Source organism: Leucoraja erinacea, chromosome 10, assembly GCF_028641065.1.
Source record: "Leucoraja erinacea ecotype New England chromosome 10, Leri_hhj_1, whole genome shotgun sequence".
NCBI classification, from domain to species: domain Eukaryota; kingdom Metazoa; phylum Chordata; class Chondrichthyes; order Rajiformes; family Rajidae; genus Leucoraja; species Leucoraja erinaceus.
Genome location: NC_073386.1, coordinates 50,743,451 through 50,758,845, shown reverse-complemented (window position 1 = coordinate 50,758,845; position 15,395 = coordinate 50,743,451). Strand labels below are relative to the sequence as shown.

Sequence of the window (15,395 nt, the reverse complement as noted above, 5' to 3'; positions counted from 1 at the left end):
ATGAGAGCTTTGGTTGCCTCCCACTCTCCAAAGATGTACAGGTTTGTAGATTACTTAGCTTGTTACAAATCTAATTTGTCCCTAGTGTGTGTAGGATAATGTTAATGTGCGGGGATAGCTGGTCGCCGCAGACTCAGTGGGCCGAAGGGCCTGTTTCCACGCTGTATCTCTAAACTAAATTAAACTAAACTAAATTAAAATTGTTTTGAGTTTAGAGGAAGGAAGGAAAAGGGAATTTGTGTCTTATTTCACATTGATGAAAATTAATAGAATGTCCTATAACATTGATTCGTATCAGGGAAGTGTGCTCCTATCATTAGATTGGTATCGCTAACTAACTTGAATGTATGAAAGAAAGTACAATGTTGTGTTTGTGTCGAATGTTGAATTGATATCACAGTATCTTTTGAGGAAATACTTTACACAATGCACTTATGTAAGTAATTTTTCAACCTTGGAAATGGAGGTCAAGTGCATTGATCAATTAGGTTTAGGTTTATTATGTCACGTGTACCGAAGGACAGTGAAAAGACTGGCCTTGCATGCTATCCAATCAAATTGGATAATTAAGTCAAACTCAAGTACAATAGGTAGAGCAAAGTGATAGATAACAGAGTGCAGAATATAGTTCTCAGCATTGTAGCGCATCAGTTCCAGAGACAGACCAATGTCCACAATGGGGTAGAGATGAATTAGACCGTACCCTAGGTTACGGAAGGACCATTCGGAAGCCTGATATCGGAGGGGAATAAACTATTCTGATGATCAGGAAGTTACAAAATATGTACTCGTATTCACTATAGAACAGCTGTGGATTCAGCATGGGTGCAGTATATTGGGGATGAACGAAGATTGCGGGAATGAAAGAGTGAGAGTAGAGATGGGAGTCGGAGATGTGTGTTCTGATGTTCCATTCACGGAGAGTGAAACTCATTGGTTTGGAAGGGGATGGTGATAAACAGATTAACTTTGAGGATGCTGGATTCCTCAAAGTCCATGTTGGCATTGGCCACTTTCATTTCAATCAGCACATTGTAGGTTCAAGCCTTAAGACACAGGAGCAAAATTAGGCCAAATAGCCCATTGAGTCTGCTCCGTGCCAACTCTTAATATAATTTGTGGGAAGATATCGTTCAGCAGTAGTTGTACTTCAGAGAAACGTATCCAGTGAATGTCAAGCACTGTGGAATGACCAGGGATCATTTAAAAAAACAATATTCTGAAACAAAGGATCCCGACCCGAAACATCACCCATCCATTCCCTTCATTCTGCTTGACCCATTGAGTTACTCCAGAACTTTGTGTTTTGCTCAAAATTCCAGCATCTGCATTTCAGGAGCGAAGTGGTACACATTGACAGTGCTGATGTAGAGATGGTTGAAAGCTTCAAGTTCCCAGGAGTAAATATCACCATCAATGGCCAATAAAGCACACCAACGCCTCTCCTTCCTTAGAAGGCTTAGGAGCTTCGGCATGTCCCTAACAACTCACACCAGCTTCCACAGATGCGCCGTAGAAAGTGTTTTGTCGGGGTGCATCACAGCATGGTTTGGGAACATCGCCATCCAAGACCGCAAGAAATTGCAAAGAATCATGGGCACAGCCCAGACCATTACGCAAACCAACCTGCCTTCCAATGCATCTATCTACATTTCATGCTGCCTCGGCAAGGCCACCAGCATAATTAAGGACCAGTCTCACCCCGGTCACTCCCTCTTCTCCCCTCTCCTATCAGGCAAGAGTACAGAAGTGTGAAAATGCACACCTCCAGATTCAGGGACAGTTTCTTCCCAGTTGTTATCAGGCAATGGAACCATCCTATCACCAACAAGAGAGCGGTCCTGCCTGAACATCTATTTCCCTGGTGACCCTCGGACTCCCTTTAATCGGACTTTACTGAATCAGAATCGTTTATTGCCATTTGAGCATAAGTTCAACCAAAATTGCGCTTCTGCAGTCATCATCAAAAAAACCCATAAAAATACACAATTAACACAATTCCACCCAAAACACAGTGAATCCCCAAAAACCTCCTCACTGTGATGGAAGGCAAAAGTCTTATCTCTTCCCTGTTCTCTGTGCCCATTCCCTCCCGCAGTCAAGCAGCCAAACTGCTGCATCGAGCCGATCAAGGCTCCTGATGTTACATGTAGAGGCCCCCCCTCCCACTGGGCGATGGTCGCGGCCTTTTAAGCCGCGCCGGGCGATGTAAGGCCCCGCTCCGGGTTGATTTAAACCGCTCGATTCGGGCGGGCGAAGTTTGCTGTTGCAGGAGCTCCGAAAAGCGGTCTCCCACAAGGGACCCGCGAGTTCCCAAGCTCCACAGGGCCTGCAGCCGGAGCCTCCGAGCTCCGAAGTTGGGTCACAGCCGTGCACCACCACAGTGCTCCGCACTCAGAAGTCCGCCAGCTCCGCGATGGTGAGTCCGCAGGCTCCGCGACTGGAGCTCCAGGTCGATTCCAGTTGGAGGCCGCCGGCTCCACGAGGTTAGGCCCAACGACAACGGCAACGGACACTCGACAAGAAAAGTCGGGTCCCCGTACAGGGAAGAGATTAAAAAGTTTCCCCCACACCCCACAAATACACAGCTAAAAATAATATAAAAACTAAAACCAAGACATCCACACTTAACAGGACAAAAAGAAAAAAAAGACAGACGGACTGCAGAGGCTGCTGCCGACAGGCGCCGCCATCTTGTCCAATCTGGACTTTTTCTTGCGTTAAACATTCCCTTTATCCTGTATCTCTACACTGTGGACGGCTTGATTGTAACCATGTATAGTCTTTCCGCTGACTGGATAGAAGCTTGTCACTGTACCTCAGTACACGTGACAATAATACACTAAACTAAACTTGCTTTTGGCTCCAATGCCCAAGTCTATTTCCCTTAATAAATCATAAATTATGAGCAAGGTTGAATTCAGATTAAAGCTTTAAAATATTTTTGTTTTTCACCTAATCCAAATCCTTTGGTTTTTGGGGTTATGACTCCCCATCATGCTCTGGGTTCAATGACCTTTCAACATAGTAGGAAGATGATGGAAATGTGTAGCTCTCACCTAAGAGAAATATGACGCAAGAAAAGAACAGGAAAAATGTTCTGGGAGTGGATGATCGAATGTCTAAAAACGTGGTTAATGAAACCAAGTGAAGAAGGGGAGGAATAGTGGAAAGGGAATTAATATTTCAGGTCATTGACCTTTCATCAGATCTTCCCGATGAAAGATTTTCAATCAGAAACATTTCGCTCACCCCAAATGCTGTCTGATGCAGGATTCACATTTTTCTATTTTTACTTCCTATTTTTCATTCACTACTTTAAATTTTGCATTGAATGAAATGGAGGAATTGAGAGGGAACAAATGATGGGGGTTGGGGATGCACCATAATAGAAAATAGTCCAGTTCTGGTTTCAATTGCCCATTGAAACCAGAAGAGAACAAAACCAAAACAAACAAAAAAAATGATTGCTTTAAAAGGATATATTTCAGGAAGGCACTCTAAATGGAGGAAAACACTAAGTGCTGGAGTAACTCAGTGGGTCAGTCAGCATCTATGCAAGGCGTGGATTGACAATGTTTCAGGTTGGGATCCTTTTTCAGACTGATTGTAGTAGGTGGGTCATCCATTCCCACACAAACTGCTCATCCCTTCCCACCTTAGGTACTTTCCCTTACAACCGCAGGAGATGTTACACCTGTCCCTACACCTCCATCCAGGGACCCCACCTTCCAGGTGAGACAGAGATGTTACACCTGTCCCTACACCTCCATCCAGGGACCCCACCTTCCAGGTGAGACAGATTGTGCTCTGGTAAATAAGATATTGCCAGAGACACCTCTAAATGGTGAAATATGGGAATAAAAACAAAATGGTCCACCTTTTCCACAAATAGGACCAAAGGAGCACTTTTCATGTCAAAGAGGGTTAACCATTTAGTTATGGAAATGATTGCACTTCTGGGGTAACTCAATCGTTCATGAATCCTAATACTTTACCCAGAGAATGGGCAACATGTTGCCAGAAGCTAATATAATTGATATCTTTCAAGGAAATCAAGGTAAGTATATATTTGAGAATTTAATAGAAGCTTATAGAGATTAAGTGGGAGGTGTCTGAAATATTAAGATAGACAGAGAGCAACTGTTTAGCTTTTTTTTAAAGAGAAACAGCGTGGACACAGGCCCTTTGGCCCACTGAGTCCACACTGACCAGCAATAATTTGTACACAAATTCTATTCTACACTCTATGGACAATTAACCTGCATGTCTTTGGAATGTGGGGGAAACCAGAGCACCCGGCGAAAATCCACGCGGTCACAGGGAGAATAGACACCAGGTGCAGGAGTAGGCCATTCGGCCCGTCAAACCAGCACCGCCATTCACTGTGATCATGGCTGATCATCCTCAATCAGTACCCCGTTCCTGCCTTCTCACCATATCCCATGACTCCGCTATCTTTAAGAGCTCTATCTAACTCTCTTGAAAGCATCCAGAGAATTGGCCTCCACAGCCTTCTGAGGCATTGAATTCCACAGATTGACAACTCTCTGGGTGAAAAAGTTTTCCCTCGTCTCTGTTCTGAATGGCCTACTCCTTATTCTTAAACTGTGACCCTTGGTTCTGGACTCCCCCAATATCGGGAACATGTTTCCTGCCTCTAGTGCGTCCAATCCCTTAATAATCTTATATATTTCAATAAGATCACCTATCATCCTTCTAAATTCCAGAGTGTACAAGCCCAGCCACTCCATTCTATCAACATATGACAATCCCGCCATCCCGGGAATTAACCTAAAGAACCTACGATGCACTCCCTCAATAGCAAGAATGTCCTTCCTCAAATTTGGAGACCAAAACTGCACACAATACCCCAGGTGGATAACTGCAGAAGAACCTCTTTGCTCCTATACTCAACTCCTCTTGTTATGAAGGCCAACATGCCATTTGCTTTCTTCACTTCATGCTTACTTTCAGTGACTGATGAACAAGGACCCCCAGATCTCTTTGTACTTCCCCTTCTCCCAACTTGACACCATTTAGATAATAATCTGCCATCCTGTTTTTGCCACCAAAGTGGATGTCCAAACATTTATCCACATTAAACTCCATTTGCCATGCATCTGCCCACTCACCCAACCTGTCCAAGTCATCCTGCATCCTCGTAGCATCCCCCTCACAGTTCACACCGCCGCTCAGCTTTGTCTCTCCCGCCTTTCGTAACAAGTAATAATAACATTAGCTACCCCCCAATCTACAGGAACAAATCCTGAATCTATAGAACATTGGAAAATGATCACCAATGCGTCCACGATTTCTATAGCCACTTCCGTAAGTACCCTGGGATGCAGACCATCAGGCCCTAGGGATTTATCAGCCTTCAGTCCCATCAGTCTACCCAACACCATTTCCTGCCTAATGCGAATTTCCTCCAGTTCCTCCGTCACCCTAGATCCTCTGGCCACTAGTACATCAGGGAGATTGTTTGTGTCTTCCTTAGTGAAGACGGATCCAAAGTACCTGTTTAACTCGTCTGCCATTTCCTTGTTCGTCATAATAAAGTCACCTTTTTCAGTCTTCAAGGGCCCAACTTTGGTCTTAACTTTTTTCCTCTTCACATACCTAGAGAAGGTTTTACTATCCTCCTTTATATAGCTGACCTTCGTACCTCATCTTTTCTCCCCGTATTGTCTTTTTAGTTATCTTCTGTTGCTCTTTAAAAGTTTCCAAATCCTCTGGCTTCCCGCTCACCTTTGCCATGTTATACTTATTCTCTTTTATTTTTATACTGTCCTTGACTTTCCTTGTCAGCCACGGTCGCCCCTTACTCCCCTTGGAATCTTCTTTTCTCTTTGGAATGAACTGATCCTGCACCTTCTGTATTATTCCCAGAAATATTTGCCATTGTTGTTCCACTGTCATCCCTGCTAGGTTATCCTTCCACTCAACTTTGGCCTCCGTCATGGCTCCATAGTCCCCTTGGTTCAACTGTAATACTGAGATTTTCCCTTCTCCCTCTCAAATTGTAGCTTAATACTTATCATATTTTGGTCACTACCTCCTAATGGCTCCTTTACCTCGAGTTCCCTTATCAAATCCGGTTCATTACTCAACACTAAATCCAGAATTGCCTTCTCTCTAGTAGGCTCCAGTACGGAGGCACTCCACAAACTCCCTTTCTTGGGGTTCAGTACCAACCTGATTTTCCCAGTCTACCTGCATGTTGAAGTCTCCCATTACAACCGTAGCATTACCTTTGCGACATGCCAATTTTAACTCCTGATTCAACTTGCACCCTATATAATAATAATAATAATAATAATAATAATTTTATTTATAGAGCACTTTAAAAACAAACATAGCTGCAACAAAGTGCTGTACATCACTAATCATTGACAAAAAAAGTTAATACACACCAAAAATAACAATCAAAAGAAATAGTAGGAAAAGACATGTAAAATAAAGAAACATCAAAAACACCACAAACAGAAGCAAAGCCTCAGGCATGGTCAAAAGCCAGGGAGTACAAATGCGTTTTAACACTGGATTTGAAGATAGACAGTGAGGGGGGCTATATATCCAAGCTACAGTTTGGGGGCCTGTAGACAACTCCCATTAGTGTCTTTTTACCCTTACCATTCCTCAGTTCTATCCATACTGAGAACGCACAAATCCATACAGACAGCGCCCATAGTCAGGATCAAACACCGGTCTCTGGTTCTGTGAGGCAGCATCTCTACCGCTTCGCCACGGTGCTGCATGAATTAAGATTCAACAGCGTTTAATTGTCATTCAATTGTTAACGGTACAGCAACATTTTCTCTTGTAGCAATGTAACAGATCCATTTGTACTGATTGTAGTCTGCAACTGCAACAACAGTGCTCCCGACTTTACCGGTACTTGAGTGGTCTTGCAAACAACAGCACCCGTAGTCAGGATCGAACCCGGGTCTCAGGCGCTGTAAGGCAGCAACTCTACCACTGTGCCACCACAACTGGGCTGAGTAGCTTTTTTCTCAGTCATATAACATAATTCTACACTCGCATGTATAAGCTGCAGGCTACTGCATTCAGTTAAAATCCTTCTGATGGATGCGATTTTTAGAGCCTGACATTTGAACATTCAGATCATTCCGCTCATTGCTCTCTGTCAAATGGAGGAAAAGTTTTGCTTCTGAAATTTCCCATCTTATTTTACAAACAGGTGGTTCTAATTTTCTAATGGTATAGCATGTTGCAACTGTCACTCATCATTAGATCATAAGGACCCACATAAATTATGTTGATGGCACCACAAGCTAATCAATATTTAGTTTAGTTTAGAGCTTAGAAACAGGCCCTTTGGCCCACCGAGTCCCATCTCCGCACACTAGCACTATCTATCCTACACACTAGGGACAACTTACAATCTTTAAAATCCGCACGTCTTTATAGTGTGGAAGGAAACCGGAGCACTCGGGGAAAACCCACGTGGTCACAGGTACAAACTCCATACAGACAGCACCTGTAGTTAGGATCAAACCCGTGTCTCTGGTGCTGCAAGGCAGCAACTCTACCGCTGTGCCACCCTGCCGCCCTAAATGGTATAGGAAAAAAAGCCAATTTATTTACTTTCAATACGTTCTTCATTTGAAAACACAAAGTGTTTTTAATGGAACATAATTCAGATGTTGATGTCAAATAGTTTAGTCATTGAGTTATACAGTGTAGTAACAGGCCCTTCGGCCGAACTTTCCCAATCCAACCAACATGCCCCATCTGCACTCACCCCACCTGTCTGCATTTGGCCTATATCCCTGCAAACCTATCCTATTCATGTCCTGTCTAAATTATTCTGAAACATTGCGATAGTCGTTGTCAAGGGAACTTCCAAAGACATATTAATTCTGTAATACTGTGCGCAATTGTGCTTCTTATGTTGCATTGAAATCTTTAGTTTCCTCAGCTTCAAAAACAAGTTTGCCAACAACTTTGTACATCTTTTCAATTGTACACTTTTGCATCTTTTCATTTTTTGTACAGGCCAGTTGTAATGTTTAATATTGGCTGTGCCAAGATGAACCGTTGATGCTCATCTTGCCTACCTGCTCAATATCCCTTGCAGAATAGGGCGGCACGCTGGTGGTGCGGTAGAGTTGCTGATTTACAGCGGCAGAAACCCGGGTTCCACCCTGATTACGGGTGCTGTCTGTAAGGAGTTTGTATGTTCTCTCTGTGACCTACGTGGGTTTTCACCAAGATCTTTGGTTTCCCCCCACACTCCAAAGACGCACAGGTTTGTAGGTTAATTGGCTTGGTATAAATGTAAAATTGTCCCTAGTGTGTGTATAGTTGTCTTAATGTGCAGGGATTGCTGGTCGGTTCGGACTTGGTGGGCCGAAGGGCCTCTAAACGAAAACTAAACTAAATTAAAGGATAGTAAAATAAGATAGCCGAGTCGTGGCTTAATGAAAGAGCACCATGTGTTGGAAAAGAATGAACTAAAATGTCTGATTCCAATTACATCTTGTAACACATTTGAGAAATCACAGTTTAGGAGTGCCCTCTTTTGTAATTCTGGAAAGACACTAAATGCACAGTTTTCTGGAGGTAAATGAGGGAGGTAATGTAACAACATTTAAAAGACATTTGGAAAGGTACATGGATAGGAAAGGCTTACCAGAATATGGGCCGTGGAATGGTGTATTTTGGTTGGCATGGTCATGTTGGGCTGAAGGGCATGTTTCCACGCCGTATGGATCAATGACTCTTAAGTAGTCCAAAAAAAAAGTTGTCATCTATCTCTTACTGCTTTCCTATCATGTCAATATTCTACGCATTATAACTGTTTCTGCGGAAGAATTCTGCAATAGTATCCCGAAACTAAACTTAAAAAACTGAACTTGCCCGTTACAAAAGCATGAAGAAGGTCAGTGTGGTCACCAAGATGGATTCCAGTGTGGAATTCCAGAAAGACAGCAGGTTTTGGCACAGTGGTCTAAACAGTTCTATGGCAAACTGATTTGAGTTCCCATCATTATTTGCATTTGGTCTCCATACGTGGCATCCTGACATCAAGATAGCATTTGATAGAGTGGGACTTTTAGAAGCTGATGTTGGAAATTAAATCAAAGGGAATCGAAAGTAAAGCATTAGTAGTTGAAGACAGACCTAACACAAATTAAAATGTATTAATTTGGTCCAGGGAAAAGATTTAATAGGAACCTGATGGACAACGTTTAATGAGAGGGCGATAGAATATGGTGTATGGAATGAACCACCAGAGGAGATGGTTGAGGCAGGTCCAATAACAGCATTTAAAAGACACTCTGACAACTACATGGATAGGAAAGGCTTTGAGGGATATGGGCCAAGAACGGGCAAATGGGACGGACAGGGATAGAGCACCTTGGTCGGCATGGATGAGTTGGGCCGAAGGGCCTGTTTCCCTGCTGTATGACTCTACCTCGGTTAGGCAACTATGTCGCTATAAACGAGTTGGGCCGAAGGGCCTGTTTCAGTGCTGTATAGCTCTATAACTAGAAGTTATACTTCGGCATAGTTCAATTAAAAAAAATGTTCAGAGTCAAATAGATCAGTCAGAATTGACGAACTTTCACCATTTGTTAAATTGGAGCTTAGCATGATTCTCCAAAGCAGCTTTCTGTGAGTCCCTCGTGACTAATACAGTGAACTCCTACACAGTGTGGAGAACAAAAGTAAGCACTGTCACTACCCTCAGCTCAGCAGCAATAATGGAGCTGCATGAATTAGCTCCCTTGTTGTCATTTCCCAGCTTGGCTGGAGGCTTTAGTCATCTTTATCACTTTTTACAACAAGCCGTGCTCGACATTGTCGATTTCCAGTGTTCCATGGGTTGCGACTTCACTCGTTCTGATTTAAGGGTGTGGTAACCTTCCATATTCATGAGAAGGTCCACGCGTGCCTCCTGAAAACACTGCAAGCCTCTTAAGGGAACACTGTGTTACTAGGTTATTAAGGTAAGGAACTTGTCTGAAGAAGGGTTCCATCCCAAAATGTCACCCATCCTTTTTCTCCAAAGTTACCCCAGCACTTTGTGTCTATCTGCAGCATTTAGAGATAGCAATGATATAGTTTGCCGACCAACGATTTGCACTCGTTTAGAGGTACACTGCAATTTATAGGCAATAAGCTATAAGCTCTTGGGACAGGGAGGAACCACCGGTCCATGGTCACGACCAAACTCCGTACGATCACCTGTGTCAGGATCGAACCAGGGTATCTGGCGCTGTACACACGACCTAATTGGCAATTTATAGGAGCCAATTAAGACCATGTTGAAGAATAGCTACGACAAACTTCGGGAAAATTGGACATCGAATAGTGGAGGTGACGACCTGGGACCAGTTGAAGACTATCGGAGCCTTTGACTACCCTCGAGAAAACAACCTACAACATAAACGTCAAGGATCGATTTTTTCCATGGCGATTCATATTGAAAAAAAATCCGCGACCTACGACGCCTCAAGTATGCCTGTGGAGTCACGAAGACCTACGATCGAACCAGCTGCGAGTATGAATCGAGGGCAACTCGCCAGAACTCGCGGATCAGGTCGCCCAAGTGGGACAGGCCCTTAAAGCAGCATTTCTACCGTTGTGCCTCTGTGCTGCCCCCGTGGGAAGGGTAAAATGTAAAGGTGCAAAGAAATACTTTATATACTGCCTTTTACACTCATTTGAGAGGCCTGTTCATTTCATCTAGAGATGCTGCCTGACATCATTTTGTGTGTCTTTTTCTTAGTATATCTCAAAAATGACTTAAAGCCAGTGAACTATTTTGATATACAAGGAACTGGAATCTTGAAATCGTGAGTAAAACACAAAGTGCTGCAGTAACTCAGGCATCTTTTGTGGAGGGAATAGATAGGTGATATTTCAGGTCAGGACCTTGTTTCAGACGGATTGTCGTGGGGGATAAGACAAAGCCTGGTGAGTGATAGGATACAGGTGGGGGGGGGGGGGGGGGGGGTAGGGGGGATGAGTTGTAAGCTAGCGTCAGGACGATTGTCAATAAGACAAAGCCTGGTGGAGTGAAATACAGGTGGGGGGGGGGGGGGGGGGGGGGGTAGGGGGATTAAATGGAATATGAAGGTTGAAGATGGGTCTAGTGGGAGAAATAGGATGGGGTTTCGGCCCGAAAATGGAGAGTGCAGTGTTTCCTTGTAAGCTACCCAAATGGAAGATGAAGAAGGGTTTCGGCCCGAAATCACCCGCTCCATTTGCTGCTCCCCGCATCCAGCATTTCTGTCTACCCTGGAATATGAAGAGCTGTTTTTCTGAAATTTTGAAATGCTGCCACCTTTGTAAGGCAGGAATCACTGGAGGCAATTTTGGTAATACTGAAGGAGAGATGAATGTGGCCAGATGATTGGGGCTAACTCATTTGTTTCTCTTTCACGTGCGCCAGCAGAGCATGCAGATGCCAGGCACAAAGAGCAGGAGTAACTCAGCGGGTCAGGCAGCATCTGTGGAGAACATGGATGGGTGACGTTACTAGTCGGGACCCTTCCTCAGACTGATTGTGGGGGTGGGGGAAGAAAGCCAGACGAGAGGAAGGGCAGAGCATAGACTGGCAGATAATAGGTTAATATAGGTGAGGGAGTTACTCCAGCACTTTGTGTTGGTTTTTTTTTGTAAACCAGCATCTGCAGTTTCTTGTGCCTCCAGATATAAAGCTGCTTTGTATTGTCATTCATAACATAGAAATTCAAACATGTGTATATTGATACAACTTTGGCCATTTCAAAACCCAGTGGTGTAAACCCAGTTCTCCTACCAACCTCCACTGTACCAGAACCGTGTATGTTATAGTTCAATGAATCCTAACAAAGAATCGTTACACTCGGATTTAAAAAAAGTTTTATATATCATAACATGAAATAGAAATAGACGATGAAGCACTGAATTATCTGTGGCAGTTTTCATAAAAAGACGTTAGCTCCTGTCCCGCTGAGTTACTCCAGCGTTTTTTGTCTATAATGACATTTGAAACAGCCGAATACTGCTTTTATGACTAATATGTGGTTTAAAATAGAAAGGAACTCCAAGAAAAGTCTGTAACTAATCATATCACTTTATGTTTTCATAATTACACAGCACCATAAAAATGGATTTTGTGAAGATCTTGAATCTGCGTGTTGTGTACATTTAGCAATTGCTGGAAATGTTTGTGATTTTGAATTTTAAGTCAGCTTAGATATTTATTAAACATATATATATTTTTTTGTTTTTTTTACCAAGACTCAAAGAAATAAAATTGGTCAATTTCCATCATTGTTTCATATTCTTGCATCAGAATATGAAGTGGCATCTCGGATGTTTCAAGACTTTATTGAACTTTCTACACAGCGGAAATAGCAGCTCTATTGTCTATTAGTTCCTATGAATATCTTGGAAACTTCAAACAAGTCACCCCTGCTTTCCAAGGCTAAAGGGCCTGTTCCACTGCGGCGACCTAATTTGCGAGTTTAGAAGAGTTTGACCTCGACTCATACTCGCAGCATGGTTGACACAAGGTCCTAGGAGGTCTTTGCAACTCTCCTTCATTTCGAGAGTAGTCCCTACGTACTTGAGGCCTCAGCTAGGTCGCGGCGTATTTTTCAACATGCTGAAAAATGCCCGCGAGTAAAAAAAGGTCGCCACGGGAAATATCTATATATTTTTTACTCATATGTTTAGTCGTAGTAGGTCGGCATGTTATTCGTAGGTAATCAAAGGTAGTCATAGATAGTCTTCAACATGGTCGAAGGGAGGTCGAAGGAGATCGAAGGAGGTCGTCTTCACTGTCCACTGTTCGGTGTCAAATTTTCCCGAAGCTAGTCGAAGCTAGTCTTCAACATAATAATAATAATAATAATAAATTTAAATTTTATTTGTGGGCGCCTTTCAAAAGTCTCAAGGACACTTTACAGAATTTAACAAGAGTAAAAAACATATAATCGGAGTAAAATAAATAATAAAGACATCACCAATACACAAATTAAAGACAGAATTCGATCCAAAGACAAAATAAAAAATCAAAAACACAATGTGAAGAGAGAGCAGCGGCAGCTAAACCGCGCCAGCGTACACTCTCCCTTCCAGCAGGTCTTCTACATAGTCGAAGGAGGTCTTCAACATGACACTTTTTCAAACTCTCCTAAACTCTTCTAAACTCGCCAATTAGGTCGCCGCAGTGGGACAGGCCCTTAAATATCCTGCCTAAAATGTGGTGCCTAGTTCTCCAGACAAGACTAACCAGGGCTGTGTTCCACTAGGGGTGGCGCAGATTTGCTGTTGCCTTACAGCGCCAGAGCCCAGGGTTCAATCCTGACTATGGGTGCTGCCTGTACGGTTTATACGTTCTCCCTGTCACCGCGTTAGTTTTCTCCGGGTGCGGGTTTCCTCCCACATCCCTAAGACGTGCGGGTTTGTAGTTTAATTGGCCTCTGTAAATTGTCCCTAGTGTGCAGGATGGAACTAGTGTATGGGTGATTGATGATCGATGTGGACTCGGTAGGAGGAAAGGCCTTTTTTCACATTGTATCTCCAAACTAAAGTAATCGCAGACTGCTTGCCACATACTTTTTGAACATCCATCATTTTTTACCATTTAATCGCTTGGAAAGTAATCGTCCCTCTCTAAGTACAGTGGATGACCTCACATTTCCATCAAAAGACACAAAAGTGCTGGAATAACTCAGCGGGTCAGGCAGCATCTAGAGAACATGGATAATTGACGTTTCAGGTCTGGGTCCTTCTTCGGTCTTCCAATCAGTTTCAAGAAGGGTCCCAACTCAAAATGTCGCCTCTCCATATTCTCCAGAGATACTGCCAGAGCCGCTGAGTTACCCCAGCACTTTGTGTCTTTTTTCTCATAAGCCAGATCGGTATGTCTCACATTTATTTTTAGTTTAGTGATATAGCATTGGAACAGCCCCTTCGGCCCACCGATTCTACACCTTTCATACTAGTTTTAAGTTATCCCACTTTCTCATCAACCCCCTACACACTAGAGGCAATTCACAGAGGCCAACTAACCTCCAAACCCATACGTCTTTCGGATGGACCCTAGACTGTGGTCCTCCTTGGTTGTTCTTGGTTTCTTGATCCTCCAAAATATTCCAAATGGAATATTCCAAATGGCTTCACAGAACCTTGGCGATGGCTGCACCAAGCTTGAGTTAAGGGCCTGTCCCACTATGGTGACCTCATTGGCGAGTTTGGGAGAGTCTGCGCTCGCCACAAGCTCACAACACGGTCGTAGGTGGTCTCTGGTGAGTCTCCTTCATGGTCGAGAGTAGTTCCCGCATAGTGGTTACTACTCGCGGCCTCAGTATGGTCGCGGAAACATTTTCAACATGTTGAAAAATTCTCTGCGACCAAAAATTGGTCGGCATGGCGATAGTTGATACATTTGTAGTCGTAGGTTTAGTCGAAGTAGGTCGTAGTAAGTCGGCATGTTATGATAGGTTATTGAAGGTAATCGAAGGTAATCGAGATAGTTGTAGATAGTGTTAGTATATCGCCTTTGCTCGATTCACTGGCTCATTGATAGTCAAAGCTAGTCTTCTACATAGTCGAAGGAGGTCGAAGGATGCCAACTTTTCGGCGATTCAACAAGACCATGACAGTCTCCTAAACTCGCCAATAAGCTCGCCATAGTGGGACAGGCCCTTGAGTCCCTCAGCAGGTACTCCTGCAGTCTGGAATGGGCCAGTCGGCAACATTCCCTATAGATAATACAATTGTGGATAATGAGCAGACTGTTGGACAAAATGCAAAGGAATAAACTCCAACCAAGCTACCCAATGAAGGCCACATTTGAGTTTGGATGGAGAACAAAGTTTACAAGGTGTGGCCTGTGATATATAAATAGATATTGGGCCCAACTTTTCATAACTGGTTGCTGTTGGCTCTCTACCAAGTATATTTACAGATCTATACTAAAATGTTAGCTATTACGCTTGGTTAATACAATATGAGCTGACAAGTTTGTTTCTTGATTTTTATTGGCAGGAAAAAGAGAACAAGTATATGCTGCCGTTGGATAACTTGAAAATTCGCGATGTGGAGAGGAGTTTCATGTCCAGTAAAAATGCGTTTGCACTTTTTAATACAGAACAGAGGTAGGTATGTCAGAATTTTATTGAATGCAGCTGGAATTAGATCTTTTTCCATTATCTGTAAAAGATTATGCCTCTCTACATTCGGATGTGACTAGAAATGCCTGTTTTTAAAACGTGCTCAAAACAAAATATGTTTCATAGTCTTAGTTTAGTTTTGTTTTGAGATATAGTGCCGAAAGGCCATTCGGCCCACAGAATCCGTCCTGACCAACGATCCCACGTACACTAGTTCTATCCTACACACTAGCGCCCATTTTCAGAAACCAA

General features: G+C 43.2%; 1 protein-coding gene across 2 annotated transcripts in view; it reads left to right on the top strand.

Annotated features, from left to right (window-relative positions):
* Positions 1–15,395, top strand: part of dnm3a (dynamin 3a) — a 154,187-nt gene that overhangs the window by 91,267 nt on the left and 47,525 nt on the right. For both annotated transcript variants that reach the window (XM_055642255.1, XM_055642254.1), the window contains one exon: positions 15,019–15,128. In XM_055642255.1, coding sequence (XP_055498230.1) covers positions 15,019–15,128 — 110 coding nt within the window. The remainder of the gene's footprint in view (positions 1–15,018; positions 15,129–15,395) is intronic.